This window comes from Diceros bicornis, chromosome 19 (genome assembly GCF_020826845.1).
Source record: "Diceros bicornis minor isolate mBicDic1 chromosome 19, mDicBic1.mat.cur, whole genome shotgun sequence".
Taxonomy (NCBI): Eukaryota; Metazoa; Chordata; class Mammalia; order Perissodactyla; family Rhinocerotidae; genus Diceros; species Diceros bicornis.
The window spans coordinates 16,245,919-16,269,209 of NC_080758.1; the positions used below are offsets into that span (position 1 = coordinate 16,245,919).

General features: G+C 50.1%; 1 protein-coding gene across 5 annotated transcripts; it reads right to left on the bottom strand.

Annotated features, from left to right (window-relative positions):
- Nucleotides 1-11: 11 nt before the first annotated feature.
- PABPC1L (poly(A) binding protein cytoplasmic 1 like) lies at nucleotides 12-22,939 on the bottom strand. Of its 5 annotated transcripts, XM_058562630.1 has the most exons (15): nucleotides 22,731-22,939; nucleotides 20,665-20,858; nucleotides 16,720-16,835; nucleotides 14,980-15,119; nucleotides 14,721-14,815; nucleotides 11,998-12,135; nucleotides 11,681-11,776; nucleotides 7,506-7,772; nucleotides 6,463-6,547; nucleotides 5,686-5,814; nucleotides 5,056-5,162; nucleotides 4,164-4,257; nucleotides 2,737-2,867; nucleotides 2,186-2,260; nucleotides 12-1,830 (listed from the first exon to the last, which is right to left on the bottom strand). In XM_058562630.1, the coding sequence occupies exons 1-14, from the start codon at nucleotides 22,921-22,923 to the stop codon at nucleotides 2,192-2,194; spliced, it is 1,854 nt and encodes a 617-aa protein (XP_058418613.1). In that variant the 5' UTR covers nucleotides 22,924-22,939; the 3' UTR covers nucleotides 12-1,830; nucleotides 2,186-2,191. The 5 variants fall into 5 exon arrangements, with proteins under 5 accessions (XP_058418613.1, XP_058418612.1, XP_058418614.1 ...); XM_058562629.1 differs by lacking the exon at nucleotides 12-1,830 and having other exon boundaries at nucleotides 1,940-2,260; XM_058562631.1 differs by lacking the exons at nucleotides 12-1,830; nucleotides 5,686-5,814 and having other exon boundaries at nucleotides 1,940-2,260.
- Nucleotides 22,940-23,291: the final 352 nt, after the last annotated feature.

A 23,291-nucleotide genomic window follows, 5' to 3' on the forward strand; every position in this document is an offset into this window, starting at 1 on the left:
GAGCATTCATCCTTTCATTCAGCCAGCTTCCTGAAATGTCTGCATGGGCCAGGCTCTGTCTAGTGCTGGGAGACTGAATAAATAGCCACGGTCCTGCTCTCAGAGGGCTGACAGTCTAGTGGACAGCAAGAAGTCACTCAGTCCCAGGACAAGTGTAGAACTGCAGCCGGCTCAAGCATTTTAAAGGAGTTGTCACATGATGCTTTCCCTGCCTAGTCAGGGAGATCAGACCCGTGGAGGGAAAGGGGGCCCTGAGGAAGTAAAGCTTGACTTGAGTTCTCACGTGGGAGTAGCTGGGGAAGAGGGCAGGCAAAGGCGATCCCAGCAGACGGAACAGTGTTTGGAAAGGCCCTTGTTGGGAGGACAGGTGAGCACAGGGACCAGATGGTGCCACTCCAGTTCACAAAACGTGGTGGGTGAGGCTGGAGAGAGCCTGAGGATCCAGCCAGAACTAAGGGCTGCCTCCCCTTCCCGGGCTGTGTCCTAGTTAAATTAATTATCTTCCCCTTGATGAAGCAGAAGTTTGATGACTCCCCATAGCAGGGCAGACAGGGCTTCTCACTGTCCCTTCGCTCCCTATCACGTACAGTGCTGAGCAACACACAGCTGTCAGCACACTGCTTCCGGTCTCTCTGAAGGACGAGCAATCACAGGCCTCTGAGCTGAAGCGATCGTCGAGTCCAGACCGACTCCAGGGTGGGGCCAGAGAGCCATTTCAAAGCAGGGAGCTGTGCCCCTTTCATTGCTGCCTCCTAAGCAGGCTTGATTCTTGCCGCCTTTGAGGCAGGTTTCATGGTGACAGCCAGTCACAACCGACTGACTTTCTCTTCGAGGTCTAGAAGGCAAGTATCTTGATTTACTAATGAAAACATAGAAGGTGAGACCAGCATATAACGTGAAGAGGTTTTTCCTCCCTGCAGGGCAGGAAAACCATGACCTAAAGCATTTCTACCAGGGTTCTTTATTTTTTGTGAGGAAGATCAGCCCTGAGCTAACATCCATGCTAATCCTCTTTTTGCTGAGGAAGACCAGCTCTGAGCTAACATCTATTGCAAATCCTCATTTTTTTTTTCCCCCAAAGCCCCAGTAGATAGTTGTATGTCATAGCTGCACATCCTTCTAGTTGCTGTATGTGGGACACGGCCTCAGCATGGCTGGAGAAGAGGTGTGTCAGTGTGCGCCCGGGATCCGAACCCGGGCCGCCAGTGTGGAGTGCGCGCACTTAACTGCTAAGCCACGGGGCTGGCCCTCTACCAGGGTTCTTTAATTTTGTTACACAGCCCCTCAGTCACCCTGGAGCCCAGAAGCAGTTGCTGCTTTCGGGGCGTTTACCTGCCCTCCAGGTGCTCAAGTTGGCATCCGGATGTAGGCCCCTGTAGCTTTAGTTGGTTTTCTCAGGGCTGTGTGATGACAGCCCTTTCGTCATGCACTGCACCGCTGGTGGGTGGTAGTGCCACTTTGGGGCCATTACAGATAGTCCTGCTCAGTCCCTGGCGCTCTGTGCTGGCGCATACACCCTCTGTACTTCAGCACACGTTTGAGTTTCTGTTCCTCAGAGCCAAAGCTCCAACCCAGTCAAATCTATCCTCTGCGCTGCCCCACCTCCCTCAGACACAAGAAGGCCTCCTGGGAGACAAGCCACAGTTTGCAGCACTTTTAATGCACAAAGCAAAAGGTAACAGGCTGGCTGGGTGACCAGCCCTCATTCCACATACAGAGCTCAAGGAAAGATGCAGCCCAACTGGGAAATAAGTTAGGGTTCACAGGGCCTTTGAGCCAAGAGCAGGAACGCTGTTCTCTCGTCAGCCAAGGGCGTGAGGATGCTATTTTCTGGGGATGAAAGGGTAAAAATAAATGTTTCTCAAGTATGGCAAACACCTGGTCTTCAACTGAGAACATGGACTAGGCCAAGCCAGGCTGTGCCCTGGGAAAGCCCAACCTATTGTGAGTGAGGCCAGGCTGGGCAGCTGGCAAGGGAACACCTCCTTCACTGTGCACGACACAACACCATTCCAGTCACCATCTGTCCTCTCCTTTGGTCCCTTCACAGCCTCCCCCAAACTCCTCGGTACCTCAGAGAAAGCCAGTGACAACACGGTTGTTGGTGCGTTTGTGAAAGCCCGTCCCCACCCAGTCCTTTACAGCTTCTCCTGGGCTCAGCTGCTCCTGTCCCCGTTCCACCCACCTGGCTTCAGTGCACATTCACTGTCGTCTGCTCCGTGGCCTGGTGTGCCTGCAACACTGCCAAAGCCTCTTCTACCTGTGGGACACAGTGGGAGGGTCTTAGTGCAGCTGCCCCAGCGGGGTCCCAGGAGAGCCGTGACCTCCCCCTGCCTCAGCATGCTAGATGCAAGAACTCCCCTCCCTCACAGCATTTCTACGGAGCCCTCATCTGACTGCTGCTTCAAGCTCCCATGACAGAGACGGTCACCTTCTCAAGACAGATGTACACTGCTGGACAGCTGGGAAAATCTCAGCCCTTATACCGAGTCAGAACACAGCTCCTTGTACCAAAACCTTGCCTACAGAGCTGCAGAGACTCTGGAGGGGCTGATGTAGCAAACCCTTAATTAAGGCCTTCTCCCACTCCACGATTCAGCAGTATTAGCTGGTTTTAGCAAGGAGATAAACTTCCTCTGTCCAAGCAGCAGCCTACCAGCTCATCTAGGAGATGCATTTGTCCCTAGCTTTCCTCCCGCCCTCTCAGGGCTCCCTGCCACCCAGGCTCCAGCCGACCTTGGCATTGAGGGACTCTGGAGACTCCAGCATGAGGAGCAGCTCCGAGTTGTCGATCTCTAGCAGCATGCCCGTGATCTTGCCAGCCAGCTGGGTGTGGACATCGTAGATAAGGGGGTAGAGACGCTCACCTGTATGGAACAGCCTCTGATGGCTTATGCACACACCTGGCTGATACCCAGCATCCCAGGGGTGGTATTGTGGAATAGAGCAGTGAGACATCTGGGTTGTCCCAGAACTGCTCCTTCCAGGCTGTGTTACTCTGCCTTACTGGGAGCCTCTTGCCCAACCATAAAGCAGGCAGAGCAAACCCCGCCTTGGAGGCTGGTTTGCAGAATCCAATTTGATATTATAGTGAAGTAATCTGCATAGGGTCTGACACAAAGTTGGTTGCTATTTAAAGACTACTCTTGTTCATTTTGCAAGAAATGATTCCAAATATACACACTGAAATTCTAGACAGGATATGACAATGCTGAGTTTGACTTTTTTGGGGGTGGCGAGCCAAATACATGAGATAAGTTCACCTTCCACCATCAGGTACTTCCAGTGACAAGGCCTAGTGCTGGGGGTCAGCCCATCTGGGCACTGGGTGGAGAGTCCAGTCAGGATGGGGTGCTGGGGTGCCCTAAGTGGGAGTGGGAGACATTTTCCCAAAAGGAAAGTAAAGATGTTTAAAGGGAACTGCTAACAGAGACTTCTACCTCCATTAAGCCCATTTAGGATTTTTCTTTGAGAAGTGGGTAGTAAAGTGGCAAAATCCCAAGTGAGCTGAGGAAACAGTGGGGTGGTGGCAATGGGGGCCTTCAGAGAAGGGTCTGGAGATCTTGGTGGCCATGAAAAACAGAACCTGCCAACTAGCAACAAGCTGGGTCATTCATTTGACAGTGCATCCTTTAGCAGGGCCCATCATAGACACTGGGGATGGAGATGAATTGCACAAGGAATTCAGGGTCCAGTGGGGAACAATATTTATCCACCTGATGCACATTTATTTCCCACCTCCCTGCAATGGGCCCTGGGAGACTGATGAGATGTGGTGACAGCTTCTTTCCGTTCAGGGGAGGTGTGAGGAAACTCGACACCTACCTTATGGGCCATTTCCCATCACAAACCCAAGACCCTACCCTAACTCCTCCTCTGGCCCCTGATCTCCCCACATCTGGGGTCTCTCCCAGCCCAAGTCCAAGTGATACGACAGCAGAGCTGGAAGAAACTTCGGGATCATCTGATCACTGTTAGTGTTTTAAGACGAGAACAGGGGCCTCGAGAGTAAAGGAGTCTAGGGCAAGGTCACCCAGCAGGTTGGTCAGCAGCAAAGCTGGACCTTGTCCTCACATCTGCCCTCTACTCAGGGTGTTTCCCACCAGGCTAGTCAGCTCTCGGCTCCCCTCTTCCTGCTCTGAGTAGGGGAACCAGCCACTCACCAATCATCTGCTTTTGCTGGTGCAGTGGTGCTGCGGCCAGCACGGAGGCAGTCAGGGGCTCCTGTCCCAGGATGCGCACAGCAGGCTCCTGGACCTGCACATGGTGCCGGAGACACATCCCTTACCCACCACGGACGGGCAAGGCCTCGAAACACTTAACCCTGTCGGGTGAGCACAGGCCTAAGGAAGGCTCTGGAAGAGGAGCAGGGGGCACAGTATGGACGATCGGGTGGGACAGAGTCCCCAACAAGGGTATGGTGGACTAGATGACAGTGTTACACTCTAATGGTAGACGTTTTCCGTGATGCTAGGAACCTGTAAAGGTCCCCGATGCTTGTCAAATGAAAGCCACACATTACCAATCACTCTGTGACAAATAAAGCACTTTTCATCAAGTAGCTTTATGGCCACATCCCCAGCATACTTCTGACCCTTTCACATCTCTGTAGCTTTTTAAGCTTTTTGCTGTTTAAAGGCTACTCGTATTTACACACTGCTTCTAGACAGGAGATGATAATGCTGAGTTTGAGACTTTAGCGGGGCAGGGAGATAAATACACAGCCTTTTGACTTAATGACAGTAGGTATTTTCAGTTGTTTTGCAGATCAATCACATATTTGCTGCTCAACACATAAATACTAAGGAAATCCAAATTAATTTTGATAACAACCCAGGCAAAGCAAATCATGATTAATAAACAAAATGTGATCCTGGCTCTTTTTCCCCTTCTGTTAGTAAGGGTGATCTCTTCTTGATTGTACATGTTAATAAATGAACTTTACAAGCCAAGAAAAGAAAGAAAACCAAGGGCCAGAGAGGGCCACCCCCTTAGCCAAGGTTCTGAGCCAGCCCCCCAGAGCCTGGATGAAGAAGGCAGCTGGGCCAGCCTTACCCGATGCGTGTTGGGCGTTGCCAAGGAATATCCGTGTGTCAGGAGAGGCCTGCCTGGTGTAGAGCATCCTGCCCCATCGGGTCCTGGAGTCTGGGTACCAATGTTGGCTGTAAGAAATAAGCAGGGACATCAGGGCCAGGCAGCAACGGAAAGCCATAAAGCCTAAAGCTGAGCGTTCACGTACAGAATCCCCAGTGCTGAGTACGGAGCCAGCACACAGATGTGCAAACATCGGCTGAATGAAGGAACAGCTGTGCCTCCCTTATAGCCCAAACCTGCGCCTCATTCACAGCTGCCGCAGGACCAACTCCGATTCACATCTGGTGCTAAGTCCTTGCATGTGTGATCTCCTTCACCCTCACAACAAACCAGGGGTACTATTTTCATGCTTATTTTAAAGATGAGGCCATCAGCTACAGTAGTTAGCAAGGCCACAGAGTGAGTGAGCCCTAGGAATTGGGGCTGTGGGACTCTGGAGCCCACACTACTATGCTACACAGCCTCTCCAAGAGGGCAAACGGCAAGGTCACCGTGGAGGCCAATTCTGACTCCCCACCAGTGCCAACCCAGCACCGACCCCCACCCCACCCTCCTTGCACACCCATTCCTCTTGGCTCTGCCCACACTCACCCACTCTCTGGGTATGGGGCACGAGGCACGGCACCTGGCTGGAGACCTGCCTGACACTGCTGACCTGGGCCAGGGGGCGCCGAGACGTGGCTGGTGGCCGGACCACTGAGGCAGCTGGAGGGTAGGCGGCTTAAGGTGCAGAGACCATGGAGAGAGAAAAGTTGGCGGGGGGCAGGGGTGGGAGGATAATCAGAGTGGCGCACTGTGCCCTGAAGGTTCCAGAGTGAGGAAGAGAATGGGAAGGGGAACTAGAACATTCCCAGCAGAAAGATGAATGAATGAACCTAGTCAGGCAGACCCAGAACTCCAGGGAAGAGGGTGTAGACGTCTGCAATCACAATGCCAGCTGGTGTCTACCCAGAGCCCAGGGTGCACACACCTTAGTCCCCCAAGAGAGTTTCAGGTCAGGGTGAACTCACTCCTAGAGAAGGGCCATTCATCAACAATACAGCCAAAGAAGTTGCATTTTCTCAGCTTTGCAAGACTTTTCACATCACACATCACAAGTCTTTGGAGCTAACTGAAGAGAATGGCCACTCTGCAAGTCTTGGACAGGCTCAGCACTATGCGGTGCTACACACATCTCATTCAGGCCCACGTTCAGAAGAGGAAACTGAGGCTCAAAGAAGTGAGGTTACCCACCCAAATTACCACCCTGGGAAGTGGCAGAGCCAGGTTGACCCCAAAGCCCATGTTCTTAACTATGATGTTACACACTGCCCCAAGGGGCCCACACCCGTGGGCCAGGCTGAAGGTGGAAGGGGCTGGGTCACTCACATGAGGGTCTGGGCGGCTGGGCCGTCCACCTGGGAGCAGGCTGCATGGATGGGCCTGAGCCATAGGGCTCAGCCTGGGCTGGAGGCTATGTGGGAGAAGATGACCCAGAGTGAGGGGCTGCAGCAGGGGAGCTGGGAAACCACCTCCCCTCAGGGACGCCACTGCAGGAACTCCACTCTCCTCCCCCAGGGACTGGTTAGTAAAGGCCCACCAGGCTGAAGGCTCCTGCTTCCCATCTCAGGATGCCCATTAGCCCTGAGCCCTTCAGGGAAAGATCTTAGGTTCATCCTTGCCCCTTGTTATTAGAGCCATGAGCCTAATGATCCGGATAAAATGGTGACACATCCTCCTCTAACTTGTGCCAGCTCAAGCTACTGCTAAAAGGAGCGGGAATGTTCCCATCCCACTAGCCAGACATGGCTGACATCTTGCTACTTCCTCTAGGTCACACGAGCTCCTTTCCCAAACCATGTTCCTCACAACGTCCAGGAGAGATTTCAGCAGATTCTCACAAGAAATGACCATCTAAGTCGGGGAAATGCTACATACTCTGCTGGTTGTGGAAAGTCATAAAGCATCCTAGTATGTTAGGATAGAATGATGTATATAAGAAATCTAGGCTTCTTTTGTTTAATGCAATATTTCCCGAACTTACTTGACCATAAAGAATCTTTTTTTTTTTTTTTTTTGCTGAGAAAGATTCGCCCTGAGCTAACATCTGTACCAATCTTCCTCTATTTTGTATGTGGGACGCTGCCACAGCATGGCCGCTGATGAGTGGTATAGGTCTGCGCTCGGGAACCGAACCCGGGCTGCTGAAGGGGACTGCACCAAACTTAATCAGTAGGCCACAGGGCCAGCCCTAGAGAATCTTTTTCAGCACAATACTCACGAATCTCTCTCCAACTGGGAAATGCTGTTTGACTCCCTTTTACCAATGGGGTTAACATGGCCTGCCCAGTCTGCCCGGGAAGCTCCACCGACCTGCTCTACCAGGTTGCAGGGAAAGGTTGTGGAAGGGGTGTGGGCAGGCTTCACATCACCTGGGGCACGGCGGGCAGGAAGTAGCTGGTGGGCTGCTGGAAGGAGCCCAGGAGCGGGCCGCCCAGGGCCCGCACGGTGGAGAGGCGCTGCATGTACTGGTTGGTCAGGATGGCCTTCCGCTCCTCTTTACGCTGGGCCAGCGCCACGTACAGCGGCTTGGTGCCAATGATGCGCCCGTTCATCTCTGTCACAGCCTTCGTCGCCTCTTCTGGAGAGGAAAAACACACAAAGCCAAACCCCTTGCTGTGGCCACCCTCTGTCATCACCTAAAAGCAAGACAAGACAAGGTCTGCTGGGGGCGGGGAAGGAAGACTCCTGGGGCCGTGCTCCCCACCTCCCCGGGGCCCAGCCCGGCACTGAGCAGGCCCAGGAGAAACTGCAATCGAGGGGTGTCCTGTCACCCCCACATTTACTGAGGCCCACCGCATGCCAGACACTGGCCACGCCTTCTCACGCACAGCCACCTGATCAGGGAGGCACCACAACTCCCACTTCACAGGTGATGAAAGTGAGGCTCAAGAGTGACTTGTCCAAGACCAGTCCACCGGCTAATTGAGGGCTGCTCATCGTTTAACAGACCAGTCCCCAGAGTCAGTGAGAGAAGCTGCATTTCAGAATGTATTTTTATTTCAATTCTTCCCAAAAAGATTTTCCTAAGTGGTGATGGAAAGCTGGCTTCAATTGTTACTGTATCTGCCTTCACCAGAGGGGCTACAATGAAGCGAGATGGTAGTCTAGGATTGGTTAAAATCTAAGAACAGGGCTGGTTCTAAACCAGGGCCACAATCTTACACATTTCAGTTGAGGTCACTGTGATGAAAATAATCTACATTTCAACTACTCCTTGGGTTCTCTTTAACGACCCATACAATTCTTTAGTTCATTTGTGAATTATGGACAGAGCTATATTTATTAGAGACTCCAATAAAGATTTATATTTGCATGGAATATGAAAAAAATAATTTGAATTTATATTTTTGGGTACTTTATTGTTAATTTTCTTTAATAGAAATAAAAGTCCTATTACCATTAAAAAAAAAAAGTGACTTGTCCAGGGTCATTCAGCCAGTGGGTCATACATTAGGCAGGACTTGAACCCAATGCACCATCCTGGTGAACCTCTATTGCCTCTGTAAGGCACTCAGCCAAGTCCTTTAGGAGTCTGGGGAGGAGGTTCTTAGCCTATTTATTAAAGGAGTCTTTTTATTTTGGAATAACTTTAGATTTATAGAAAAGTTGCAAAAATAGTAGAGTTGCTGTATATCTTTCACCACGCTTGCCCCAACGTTAACATGGTACATTTGTCAAAACTACGATACTACCATTGGGACAATACTATCAATTATTAGCTACAATATTAACTACAACGCTATTAACTGAACTGCAGGTTTCACTCAAATTTCACTAGTTTTTCTAGTATTATTTTTCTCTTCCAGGAAAATCCACATTGTATTACGGTCCTTAATATTTTTTAGGGTCAAGACACTGGCCTGGCTCTCACACTCCATGGGACTTGAGCTGAGATAATTTTTAAACCTGCTGTCTTAGAGCTCTTGCTCTGCATCAATGATTTTCAAACCACACTTTGCTACCCGTCAGTACAGGGGCCTTAACCTGCCAGTTCACACATCCCCTCAGGGAGGTCAGTGGATAGATTTCAGGGAGTCTGTAAATTTGAATGGGGTAAAAATGGCAACTTTATTTTCATATTAGCATTTCCTTCTATTTCGAATGTAGGCAACAAAAATTATCATAGTCACATTAGCCACGCTTGTGGCTTTGTCAGAAAGAGAAATCAAATCTTTTCATATCACACTAATTATTCCTGATCTCAAAATATCATTTATGCTAATTGCTCCTTCACCCGATCTGATAGTTTGATGCATTGAGAAGCATACTGCCATCACCTTAGTATTTTGATAATTTCAATATAATTGTTTAATTAATCCTATGAATTTTCTTTTATGCATTTAAAAATATTCTCAGAAGGAAGGGGTCCATAGGCTTCAGACAGCCAAGTTTTCTTGGCACAAAAATATTATCTTAAGTTAATAAGAATTTCTATTAGGTAGTAAAAAATAAAATAAAACGATAAATTTAGTACAACTAACACTTATGCAGAGCTTACTGTGAACTTGATGGCATTGGGAGCACTTTATATATATTAACTCAATTTTCATAATCACTGTATTTTATAATAGACAATATATTAAATTATATAAATAAACATATAAAATCCCCATTTTATAACCTGTTTGATCAATTAACAAAACAGTCACCCCAGGTGTGCCTGAACTGTAAGCAATCCGGATTTTTTACAGTCCCCTTCACTCAAGGGGTCCTCAAGGAGGCGGGTGAATCTCCTGACATTACATGCAGCCTGTGCGAGCCATCGGAAGTCATTATTTCCCTCCTTACTGTGGGCGGTGCTCTGCATGCAGGCTCCTCAGCTCCCGGGACACCTCTAGAGGCAGGTACTGCTGCTCCCATTTTCCAGAGGGGTAAACAGTGTCCACGGGGGCAAAGTCACTTCCTTCAGGTTCTACAGCTACTTAACGGTAGGACTAGGCTTTAGACTCAGTTTCGATTAACTTTAAAATCCCAGCTTTCGACCACAATACTACACCAAGCATGCATCTGCCAGGAGAGAGGGCCCATGGCTTTTCACAATGTTTAATTGAATTTACTGATGCTTAATTTACATGTCCCACAGCTTCTGTCACAGTTTTTCCAAAAGGTCCTTAATTAAAAAATTGTTAGAACCTCTTCCCCATACACCAGGCTCCCGGAATGACATTTAGAATTGGATTCAATGGGCAAAAGAACTTCTAGATCACTTCCTAAGAATTCAACCTCACATCAGATGCACAGGTCCCCAGCCCCATCACCCACACTGATCTCTTTGGAAAGTTCCTCATTTGCACCTGTAGCTCCCTACCTCCTCACAGCCAAGTCAAACACTGCTGCCATTGCCACTTCTTACAGGAAGCCCTCCTTCCTGTTCCACTGAGCTACCTCAGCTCAGCCTCCAATACTTACTCCCCCCCACCACACACACCTTATAATAGATTTTAATGATGTGTCTAACTTCCCCACTAGACTATAAGATACTCAAGGGCAAGGACCATGTCTGATTTGTTCCTGTATCCTTCCCACAGAGCCTGGTAAAACAGCAAGTGTTTTAAGTATGGAATGAATGAACACTGGATTATCGTAAAATCATCTGGAGCTTTTAAAAATAAAATGCCCAGGGGGCCGGCCCAGTGGCATAGCGGTTGAGTGTGCGTGCTCCACTTCGGCGGCCCGGGGTTCACAGGTTCAGATCCCGGGGCGCACCAACACACCGCTTGTCAGGCCACGCTGTGGCGGCATCCCATATAAGGTAGAGGAAGATGGGCACAGATGTTAGCCCAGGGCCAATCTTCCTCAGCAAAAACAGGAGGATTGGCATCGGATATTAGCTTAGGGCTGGTCTTCCTCACAAAAATAAAATTAAATTAAAATAAAATAAAGTGCCCAGGCCCTACTCTCAGAGATCTACAGTTAATTTGTCTGACTCAGGTGTCTATATTAAGAGCTCCCAGGGGATTTTAATGAGAAGCCAAGGTTGAAGACCATCCAGCAAGCCCAACATGCTCATCTTGTAGAAGAGGCTCAGAAGACATTTGCTCAGGGTCACAGAGCTACTGAGTAGAACAGCCAATCACATCTCAGATGCTAAGAGGGCTGGGCACAAGGTAAGTGCTCAATAAATGGGGAAGAATAATACAGCCCAAACGTCTCATTTTCCAGATGGGGAAACTGAAGCCCAGAAGGGATTATGTCACCGTCCAAGGCCACATCACAAAAGTCAATGGAAATTCTGAGACATGAATTTCTGGAATCTGGCATACAGTAGGCACTCAATAAATGCTTGTTGAGTGAACCAAGGTTACAGTGAGCCCCAATAAGTCCAGCTGTGTGACTGGGACTGTATTTCTACCCTCTTCCCGGCCAGCCCAGACAAGGCTGCAGGTGGACAAGCTCCAATGGTGTCAAACACAGCCCCCCAAACTCCAAAAGGAGTCATCACCAACTCCCCGGAAGCCACAGTGCAGGGATGGAGGGGTGTGCAGCAGTGAGAGGGTGGGAGGGGAAGGCTATCTATCCCCCCGTAGGTGCCCCCAGCCCTCACCTTGGCACTGGTAATCACTCCAAAGGGAGAGAACTCTTTCCTCAATTTCTCATCATCGATGGAGTCATCCAGGTTCTTCACATACAGGTTCACACCCTGGAAGGAAAGGACACTGTAGATGCGCCCCTTCCCCTCCAGGCCCAGACCAACTTGGGTGGGGGAGGGGGCCGTTACCTGGAAGCTGCACCCCCCCACACACACATAATCCCTAAAGCCAAGTTCTCAGAAGTGGGACTGCAAGAGGAAGGAGTCATTCAGGGCCCTCCACACACACGTTTCACACAGCAGCAGCTGCCGCCCAGAGGCCTGACCCGCACCTGGTGGCGGTTCAGCCGGTCCTGCTTCACCTGCTCGAACCTGCGCTTCAGCTCGCTCTGCCGCTCCATGCGCTTCTGGGCCCGGCCCACATAGAGCAGCCGCCCGCTCACCTCCTTCCCATTCATGTCCATCACAGCCTGCGCAGAGGAGAGGCAGCGAGAGGACGTGGTAACCGTCCCACCAGGCCCCGGCCGCAGCCTTGGCCTCCCATTCCACCTTCTGGGGCTAGAGACAGCCACCTACAAGCCAGGCTGGCCTTGTTAGCTGAGAATAATTAGTACCAGGATAAAAAAAGTGAGCCCACTTTTAAAAAACATGGGATAAAATTTCAGAGTAAAGTATAGATTAAAAAAATTTGATCTGGGCTCAACTTTAAAAAGTGAAATTCAGGGCCGGCCCCGTGGCTTAGCGGTTAAGTGTGCACGCTCCGCTACTGGACGCCTGGGTTTGGATCCCGGGCGCGCACCGACGCACTGCTTCTCTGGCCATGCTGAGGCCACGTCCCACATACAGCAACTAGAAGGATGTGCAGCTATGACATACAACTATCTACTGGGGCTTTGGGGAAAAAAAGGAGGAGGACTGGCAATAGATGTTAGCTCAGAGCCGGTCTTCCTCAGCAAAAAAGAGGAGGATTAGCATGGATGTTAGCTCAGGGCTGATCTCCCTCACAAAAAAAAAAGAGCTTAAAAAAAAAAAAAAAGGCTTAAAAAAAAAAAAAAAGTGAAATTCAAATGTGCCAAGTTTCCCATATTTAACATTTAGGTTCTTGCTGTAACTACAAGGATTATTTGAACAAAGCAACAAACGTAATTCTTTGAAAATGGCATGACAGCATAATCAACATTTTTCACTTCATGCCGGGTTTCAAAGCACAAAGAATCCTTTTTGCTAACTATGAGGGCTTTAGTTTTTTTAGAAACATTTTTCTTAACCCTTTGTTGATTTTTCTTTTCTTCAGTTAAGTGGCCTAAGCCTGCCAGATCCTAAATTGTCAGTGGCTTTGATTGCATGAAATCTCATATCTTCTGCAAGATGTACAACTTCTCTCTGTAATCCATTTATACTGAACTGAAATTTGCATCGACTTATCTGCAAAAATCAGCAAAAGGCAGACCTACGTGTGTACCAACTCAATGGTTAGAATTAGGCACTGGTGTTAGTGGGGAGAAATGTTTGAAACGGAACTTTGTAAGTAGTCAGTTCATCAGTAAATATTTTCACATAATGATGACTTTTACATCCCTATCCAAATATGCAAATATATGTAAATATACTCTGGGGACCCAGGAACTGCCTGTTCTACATCAGTCTGAAACGTCATTACCGAAGTCTCTAAGACCTTGGAGCCTAGGGACCCCTGCAGCTTCACCCAACTACTCCAGCTTATCATTTTACACTTGGGGACACCAAAGCCTAGAGGGAGGGAAGGACTTGTCCAAGGACACACAAGAAGTTACCCTTCAAAGGAGCCGTTTACTTAAGAACAAAACTTCGGAGTCAGAGAGAGCTGGTTCTAATCCCAGTGATCTCTCTTACTAGCTACAGCCATGGGGAGCCTGATAATAACAGTAGAGCCCACACTGGTGGGAGCAGAGATGAGAACGTATGCAAAACCCTTAGCGTAGTGCCTGGCCCATGGTAAGTGAGAAGTGGCTGCCATCAAGATAGCACCAGGATCCAGGTCTCCAGCCAGAACCCACCAGGGGCTCAGATCTTCCATGTCCAGTGATCTTAATGGGGCAGCAGCCCTGGAAAGATGCCCAAAATGACACTATGCCAGCTTTGTCACTAACTGTGTGACCTTGTACCATTCACTTGTTCAGAAAATATGTATCTGGCACCTACTGACAGGTACAATACTAGAGATTTACTGGTGAAAAGAGACCCAGCCTCCACCCTCAGGTCTAGCTCAGGAGATCTGAGCTAACGATGGAGAGAGACACAACGGGCACCTCATCAGAAACATGTGAAGCAAGAAGAGGAGGCTTCTTGGAGGAAGAAAAATCTGAGCTAAGACCTAAAGGGTAGGCACTCAGCAGTCTAAAGCTACACTGTCCAGTGTGGCAGTCACAGCCACACGCAGTACTGAGCACTTGAAATATGTCCAGTCTCAACTAACACGTGCTAAGTACCAGATTGCAAAGAATTAGTAGAAAAGGAAACGTAAACTATCTGTTCTTATATTGAATACACATCGAAGTGATATCTGAATAAGTTGAATAAAATATATTATTAAAATTGCAGTTTCTTTTTTAATCCTGTTTAATGTGGCTACTGGAAAATTTTTAATTGCACACGTGGCTTGTGTTATATTTCTTCTGGACAGCACTGGCCTAAAGAGTAGGGGAAGGGAAGTGTTTTGAGAAAACAGCATTTGCAAAGGCCTGGAAGCAAGCAAGAACACGGGACTTCCCTCCCTGGCCTCAACCCCACCATCAATTCAAGAAGAGGGCAGTGGCTGTCTCAAAGGCCTCTTCCACCCTGTGTGTGGCAAGAATCTATGAAAAGAAGCCAGCCTCAGGGTTTGGAAGCAACCAAAGGAGGCTGAAGCCTTCTGCCTTCACCACAGGCAGGAAGGGCCCTGGCTTGTGTGGGCCCAGGCTGGGGAGGGACTTTCCTTTCCTCCATGGGCAGCTGGAGCCTCCTGCTCCTGATCTCCCTTCTTCCTAGTCCTGACTCAGCACCTCCTCCACGAAACAGGGCCACGAGGGCCTCCTACCTTCTGGGCTTCCTCATGCTTCTCAAAGTTGACAAAGCCAAAGCCCCGGGAGTGGCCGCTGTCATCCCTCATCACCTTCACACTCAGCATCTTCCCTGGAGAGGGCCGACCTGGCTCAAAGGGGAGTTTGGGAAGCCCCAAGAGGTCCCCCTCCCTTCCCACAAGTCCTCGGGAAGCCCAGGAGGGCCCCTCCTCCCAGCCCGACCTGGAAGTAGAAGAGGAGAAAGTGGTCCCCTCCTCCCTTGGGGAACACGCCCACCAAACTGGGAGAAGAGATCCTGCAGGCCCCGCTCGTCCACGTCCACCTGGAGGTTCTTCACATAGATGTTGGTGAACTCCATGGCCCGGGCCCCCAGCTCCGCCTCCCGCTCCCGTCGGGACTTGAAGTGGCCAACGAAGCTGTGGACACACCGACAGGGTAGGCAGCTACCGGCCATCAGCCACCGCCATCGCAACCCCAGCCCAGCCAGCAACCCTGGGCCACTGGGGTCAATTGCTGCCCACCCCCAGGCCTCTGTATCCCTCGTCAGGAGACTGGGCAGGGCAATACGGTCATGCGCCCCATAATGACCTTTCGGTCAATGATGGACCACATAAACGATGGTGGTCCCATTAGATCAGTACCATATAGCCTCTGTGTGTAGCGGGCTATACCATCTAGGTTTGTGTAAGTACACTCTACGATGTTCACACAAGGACAAAATTGCTTAACCATGCATTTCTCAAAACGTAGCCCTGTCATTAAGCGACGCATGACTGTACTCCTTAGACGGAATTCATCCAAGACCTGACCACCTCCAACAGCCAAGATTCTATGTTCTGGCATAAGGTAAAGAAGACTTCACTCTTGTTACAAACGCACAGGGAACTCCTACCGTATACCAGGCAGCTGAGTGCATAGGAGATAAGAGCATGAACTTGGGAGTCCCTTGGGAGGGTTTGAATCCTCGCTCTGCAGTTGCCTAGTTGTGTGACCCTGGGCAAGTTACTTAACCTCTCTGAGCCTCAGTCTTCATTTCTGTAAAACCAGGGATCAAACTCACATCACAGGGATTTCCTTATTCATTTCATACATACTGGGGGCACTGGGGAAGCATCGATGAAAGAACCAGACATGGTCCATGCCAGTGTTGCTACGGGAGCAGGGACTGAAATTATTTAAATACAATATTAATTTAAAAATTGTAACTTCCAAGTTCATGTAAATACATCTAGGAAAGTATCCTAGATTAAGAAAAAAAAGCAAGCATAAGAAAATTTGACGGTATTTATAGCACATTTAGCACAAACAAGTTGTGGCTGGCACCAAAAATTGAAGAAAACTGAGTGGCAAAGGTAAATGGTGGGCAAATTGTTGCTCACAAAGATAACATCCTCCTGGGAATTGGGAAAAGCCTGCCAAGGTTCAGTCTCGTTGACAGGAGCCTCCCCTGAGAAACTCTGGACAAAATGACTCTGCATCCCCCAGCTCAAAGCCTCCGTCACTCCCCAGCGCTGAGCACAGGGCTGGGCCAGCAGATGGGCAGACTCAGAACCGGGGGAGGGGAGCTGCCAGAGCAGATTCTCTCCGGCATCTGCATCTCAATTATCCCATCTGTGAAGTGGGGATGATGCCAAATTTAAATGCAAGAAGATGGCAAGCTAAGCATATGCCTCCTTTCCTTCCTGTCCCCAAAATCCCATGAAACACAAAAGGTTTAAGAAAAAAATTCACACCCATGCTGATGAAATCACTGAGTCCATTGATGATTTGGGCATTAGCTGTTGCTGCTAGGATTTCAAAGTCATCACGTCACTGACTACTCAGAACCACCCTCTAATGCATACCAGCAGCTCCATTTTTACTTGAGGAGAGGGAGTCCCTGAGACATTGGGCGACTCGTCCCGGGTCACACTGCCAGGAGGAATGCTGGCTGCTGCCCGGGGCCTGGGGTGCGCTAGACGGTGGGCTGTGATTCTGTCCCCTCAGCCTCGGCCCCACCCCACATCCCACACTCACACTTTGCGGTCATTCAGTAGCATCCCGTTCATGGTGCTGATGGCCTGCTGTGCGGCCTCACGGGTCTCAAAATGGACAAAGCCAAAGCCTCGGGAGCCGTGATCGTCACACACCACCTGGGCCACAGGGAAAAATGAGAGGGAGAGCACTCCACAGAAGGTTCACGCACAAAAGACGGTACAGATGATAACGACTAGTATCTGAGTGCTTGCTCTCAGAAATTATCACAGATATACATATCACAGATATTACTATCTGTGAAGACAATCCTATGTCACACAACAGCCCCATTTTAGAGATGGGAAACTAAAGCTCAGAGAGGTCAGTCCACTTTTTTCTTTTTCTTTTTAAAGAATTTTATTTTATTTATTTATTTTTTGTGTGTGTGAGGAAGATCGGCCCTGAGCTAACATCTGCCAATCCTCCTCTTTTGGCTGAGGAAGACTGGCCCTGGGCTAACATCCGTGCCCATCTTCCTCCACTTTATATGGGATGCCGCCACAGCATGGCTTGCCAAGCAGTGCACTGGTGCACACCCGGGATCTGAACCCTCGAACCCCGGGCCGCCGCAGCGGAGCGCGCACACTTAACCGCTTGCGCCACCGGGCCGGCCCCTCAGTCCACTCTCTTAGGATCACAAAGTAAGGTAGGATAAAGTCCTCAAACTGAACACAGGTCTCATTTATACCATAGATCATCTTTTAATTATCTTCCTAAGGTGACGGGCAAAAGGGTTAGATTCAAACCCCCAATCCTGCATCCTTATTTCTAACAGAAATTAGAAACAACCTGAGTACCCATCAAGAGGCGACTGGTTGAGTGAGTTACAGGACATTCATACGGGTATCCTGTATGTGTGCAGCTGAAGAGAACGTGGTAGATTACACAGCTGACATAGAGTTATCTGTGAGATATATTGGTAAGTGGAAATAAAAATCAAGTCCAGTTGGGTTAAAGTGGGCATCTACACACGGGAAAATTTTAAACAGGCGCACACAACTGTTAACAATGATTATTTCTGGGGACTAGGGTTGAGAGGGACAGAGCCTTCTTTGTCACTTTATTCCTCTCCACATTGTTTAAACTCTACCAATTCATGTATTCTTTCAACAACAAATTTGCTTCAATTTTTTAAAAGACCCACAACCATCCTACCCCCATTCTGTGAGCCTCCTAACTCAAGGTAGGAGGACAGAGCTTGAGAATGAGACAGATCTTCAGCTCACGTAGCTCCCATCCCGCCGGTTGAACTTGCACTAAGACCCCTCACGCCCATTTCAAGGTGCCCACGGCTCCACCCATCCCTGCAGCCACTGCCCCAGCTCAGCTCAGTGACATTTTCGGCCTGGATGACCATCCCATCGGAGCTCCCAACCCAGCTTCCATGCTGACCACTGGGATGCTCTTCCTAAAATGTAATTGTGACCATGTCCCTTTGGGACATAACCTCCTTCTATCCACAGACCTGTATCAGCTCAGCATTTGAGGCTCTCCAGCTGGCCCTGCACAAGTCCTGCTTCCAAATCCACACCCAACACACACCCCTCCACCTCTCCAGCCCCAAGTAGGGTCCTTCCACTTTCAACACAAGCCCCAGCTCTCCCACTCAGATTTAATCACGTTGACTAGGTCCCTGCTCTGAGCCAAGCACCTGCTAAGGGCATCACACACTTATCTTGTTCTATTTCCATAAGAACCCTTCCAGGTAGCTCTTAACCTGAGCCCCAGCTGCCGGATTGGGGAAAATGGGAATAAATGACTTGTCCAAGGTCAGCCAGCCAGCAGAAGCAACTTTTTGATTATTACCATTACTTGTTTGATTATTACCACTTAGATGCTTAAGAGGGTACCAGGGACCCTTTCAAGGGCTATACCTATTGTGAAGATTACCTGAGTTAATATACATTCACAACAACCTGTGCGGTAGGTTCTACCACTGTCCCCTTTTAGAAGAAAATGAAGTGCGGCGAGGTTAAACAACTGGCCCAAGCTCACACTGTCAGGAAGCGGAAAAGTCAGGATTTGAACCTAGGACGTTTGGCCCCAAAGCCCACGGTCTGACTGACTACGTCGTGCTGCCTCTCTGCTCAGTGGCTGCTCAGTTTGCACATGGGTGGCCTGACTCCAGGTCTAGTGCTCTTTCTTCCGTGCTACAGAAATCCTTCCTGAGCAGCCACATGGTCCTCTCCTTCCTGGGCCTTTGACTACGTGGGTCACTATGCCTTTCCCTGAGAGCCCAACGCTGGCTATTCCTAAAAGTCTCACCCTCTCCACCAGCCTGAGAGCTCCCGGGGTAGTGACCACCTTGAACACCTCGTATACAACCAGGCTCACACGGGGCCTCATAAGGCTTGCAGAGACTTGCCTGAGTCACGCAGAGCTTTCTTTCCAACCCTTAGTGGCCCAGAGGAAGCCTCAAGGCCTGGATAATGGGGCCAGACATACTCGCCCCTGTTAAGTTAGCTTCAACTAAGCTGGCAAACCCATTGGTTCAAATCTCAGCTCTGCCTCTTACCTCCCACCCGCATGTAACAACAAGTAACCATGAACAAGTGACCCCAGCTCTGAGCCTCCCTGCCCTCAAATAACTTAGGGATCCTATTTACATCTTAAGGTGCTGTTGTGGGAAATTCAACAGGGCCATGTACGCAGAAAACCCAGCACACAGCAAGTGCGTGATAAATCTGCTGTTATTATTGTAAGAACTTATCACACAGTTAAGACTCTCTCTTAGATCCTCAAAGACAGGACACAGCCCATTCTGTTTCTCTATCATGGAGAGCCCCTACCAGCTACCGTACCTGGTACGGTACGAGTCTGCCGCTCCTCTCGTTCACAGGGAGGTGGCGAGGCCTGAGAACTGAAGGACTGTGCCTGGCACATAGCAGTACTCAAGGAAGAGTTCCAACACAGAGGGTGCCATCACTCCCCGACCCTCCCCAGAAGGGTGGTCAAGCCAAAGTCTGCAGGGTAACTGACCTCTTTCTTCATAAAATCTGGAGGCAAAACACCCAGGTTCAAGCCCTCTGTCAGGACTGAATGACCCGCTATATGACCTCTGATCCTCAAGATCTTCATCTATGAAGCCAGAGAAATGACCAGAGCCCTTCTCCAATGATAATACAGCCACATGCTCAACGAATATTTATTGAGCACCTCCTGTGTGCCACATCTTATTCTAGGTACTGGGATGCGACAGTGAATAAGAACAGGATCACTACTTTTAAAGAACTTACATTCTCTTCTAAGAGACATCTTCAAAACAAGGGATGGCCATGATGGCCTCAATTAACGGCCTTCCTGTGTCCACGCCCTTTCTCTGATAATTTCTACTGTCCTCTCACTCTGAGTTTGGGCTGGTCTTGTGACACTTGCTTTGGCCAAGAGAACGCAGCAGAAGTGACGGTGTGCTGGTTCTGAGCTTAGGCTGCAAGATGCCCAGTGAGCTTCCACTCTGTCTCCTGGGACCCTGCCACTGCCATGAGAATAGCTCAGGCTAGCCTGCTGGGTGATGAAAGACCATAGGGAGGAAAGTCGAGATGTTCCAGCTGACAGCCAATGACTCCCTAGAAGGAGAGCCATCCAGCTCTCAGTGGACATATGAATGAGGCCAGTCAAGACCAGAAGAGCTGCCCAGCCAAACTCAGCCCAAATTGCCAACTGCAGAATTATGAGCTAAATAAATGGTTGTTGTTGACAGCCACTAAGTTTTAGGGTGGTTACACAGCAAGAGCTGACTGATACACAGGTGACCTCTGATCGTTCTATGAAGATAAAACTGAAACAATAACTACCATTCAAGTGCTTCGTAGTTGAATGGTTTTTACCATTCAACTGGAGATTTACTGGAAAGACCCTGTGAACCGTAAAGTGAGGTGTTGCGTGGCATCCCTCTACCACGCAGGTATTAGACACAGACCCCCACCCCCAAAGAGGCACACCCACCTTGCAAGAGAGGATGTTCCCAAAGGTGGAGAAGGTGTCATATAAGGCCTTGTTGTCAATGGAGTCCTCCAGGTTCTTGATGAAGATGTTGCCCACACCTGACTTGCGAAGTCCGGGGTCTCGCTGGGACCACATGATGCGGATGGGCTGGCCTTTGATCACCTCAAAGTTCATTGTGTCCAGTGCCCGCTCCGCTGGACAGGAGAAGGAGAGAAAGGAGAAAGTTACAAGGACTTTCTTTTCAGGCAGGATGAGGAGAAAGAATTAATGTGTCTGGCGCTCCTCCTACCTCCCAGTTAGGATCTCATTTAACTCCTCACTGCAGCCACATGAGTATGGATTCCTATCCCCATTTCACAGAAGGGAAAACTGAGGCTCAAAAAAGGGAAATCAGTGGCAGAGCCAGGTCTACTGTGGTCTCTAAAGCCCACTAAGCAGACAAAAATATAAAGGAGGATCCATATGACAAAGGGTGGCAGCAGTTTGAGGAAATTAAAGCTCAGAGGTGCTGAGCTGCAGAGCTGTGCTTCGGGGGAAGCTAAGTAAGCCTGTTTCTTCACCTGTAAAGTGAGGATGATAGAAATACTACCCATCTTTCCACATCTAACAAAGGGAGATGATACATTTACCTCCAGGCTGTCGGACAGGTTGGAAATTAAACAAGGTATGCAAGATGCCTTATTCTCTGTGCCTGGCACAAAATAGGTGTTTGGTAAATAGTAGTGTGTCTGAAGACAGCAGCTTATGCCTGTCCCCCTCCCGGGTCATATGCTGTTCCCTGCTTCAGGGACTTTTCAAGTTTCAGAGGCATGGAGGGGAACCGTGGAGAACTCGGCAGAGCAAGTTTCAGGAAATCTGGGTTTTCCATCTAGTCCTGCCATAAACACCCAGGGACAAAATCCTTCTCTTCTCTGGAGCTCAGTTTCCCCATCTATGAAGTCGGGCAATAAGGTCACGGGGTGCAGGGAGTGGAGAAGATGGAAGAGGCAGTCGGTGTCTAAAGCAGAGCAAAGGGGAAGGCTCTCTGGGATCCAGCTCAGCCACCTACTGGGAGACAGGCAGAACCATCCCAGCAAACCCCCAGCCCAGGGAACCTCTCCAGCCACCCAGGAGATCCAGAGTAAGGGCACCTCTCTTGAACTTGGCTGGGGCAGGCCTTTTTTTGGTTAAATTTGTAGTCTTACACCTGAACATTATGTTACAATTGTTTTTCTTAGGTTACCACCTATTGAGCATTTACAATGTACCAGATGATTCTGGAGATACTTCATAGACATGAGTCTCTATTCCTTCCATGCTATTCGGGAATAATAAGCCTTAGCCCCATTTTACAGACTGAGGTGCGGTGTGAAATCTTGCTCAAGCTCACACCCTAGTGGCAGAGCTCCAGCAAAACCAGGTGCTCTTAATCTTTATCCTCTCCACTCTTAACAGAAGCCTGGACATACCCATCTAGAAAGCTGTAATGAATACTATCACCTCTGAGAAAGCAGTTTTGGAGCCTGGACCAGAGGAGGATTTTTAGGGCTCCCGAAGGTGGAGGCCCCTGGTGCAGACCTCAAGTCTGGCTGCCAGGAAAAGGCGAGCTCAAGGCCCAGCTCTCCTGGCTTCCCCACTCATCTCTTTGTCCTCTCCCGCATCTTCCTCACCAGGTGCTTTGAATTTCTCATCCTCCCAACCACTCTCTAAGGCAGGTACGATCCTCATTTTTCACACAGGCAACTGAAGCTCAGAATGGTTGAGTAATTTGCTCCAAGTCACACTGCCGCCGGTTTGCTAATCCCAGGTCTGCCTGACCCCAAAGCCCTTGGCTGTTTTCACTCAGCCTTAACTTCTCTCCTCTGTAAAAGGGAGCACCAGTAAAACACACAGTAGGCGCACACTAATTGCTAGTTCCTGTCCAGGGACCTCGCAGGGGCAGGGCCCCTTCCAAGGCCCTGCATCTCTGGGTCTGTTTCCCTGGCTGCAAAACGGAAGCTGCAGGAGCATCCAGGGATGAAAGCGTGGGTGGCCGAGATGCCGTCCGTCCGTCCGTCCGTCCCTCTCTCCCTCCGCCGGGGGCTCACCGTCGGCCGGCTGCTGGAAGTTGATGTAGGCGTAGCCCAGCGAGCGGCGGGTGGCCACGTCGCGGCACACGCGGATGGACAGGATGGGGCCGGCGGGCGAGAACTTCTCGTAGAGCATGGCCTCGGTCACGTCGGGGTGCAGGTCGCCCACGTAGAGCGAGGCGAGCGGGTAGCCCGGGCCGCTGGCGTTCATGATGCCGGGGCCGCGGGGCACCACTAGCCGGTCAGCGCGCGGCCCCGCGCTCGGCGCCCGCGTGCGCTCACCCGACCAGAGCCCGGGCAGCGGCGGCGCGCAGGGCGGCGCAGGGCTCTCCCTGCCGGCGGCCGCCCCCTCCCTTTACCGCCCCCACCGCCCCGCGCGCCAATCGCGGGCGCGCGCGGGCCCCGCCCCGGGACGCCTCCCTCCCCGCGCCTCACCTGGGGCCCCTCAGGGGCCTAGAAGCCTCAGGTGGGGGGCATCTCTGACCCGGCCTCGGGAGGCGGGGAGAGCCCTCACCTGGCCTCGGGTAGGGCTGCGGTGGAGCTCCGAGCCCTCTCCGACAGTTCAGGGGCTGGGGGACA

Bases quoted from the DNA above. Each gene is read 5' to 3' on its own strand.
- PABPC1L (XM_058562630.1), bottom strand. From the start codon at position 22,923: ATGAACGCCAGCGGCCCGGGCTACCCGCTCGCCTCGCTCTACGTGGGC. The intron at 7,773-11,680 runs GTGAGGGCTGGG...TCTTGCTTTTAG, and splicing joins GAGTGATTACCAGTGCCAAG to GTGATGACAGAGGGTGGCCA. The intron at 6,548-7,505 runs GTGATGTGAAGC...TCTCCCACATAG, and splicing joins TCCTGCCCGCCGTGCCCCAG to CCTCCAGCCCAGGCTGAGCC.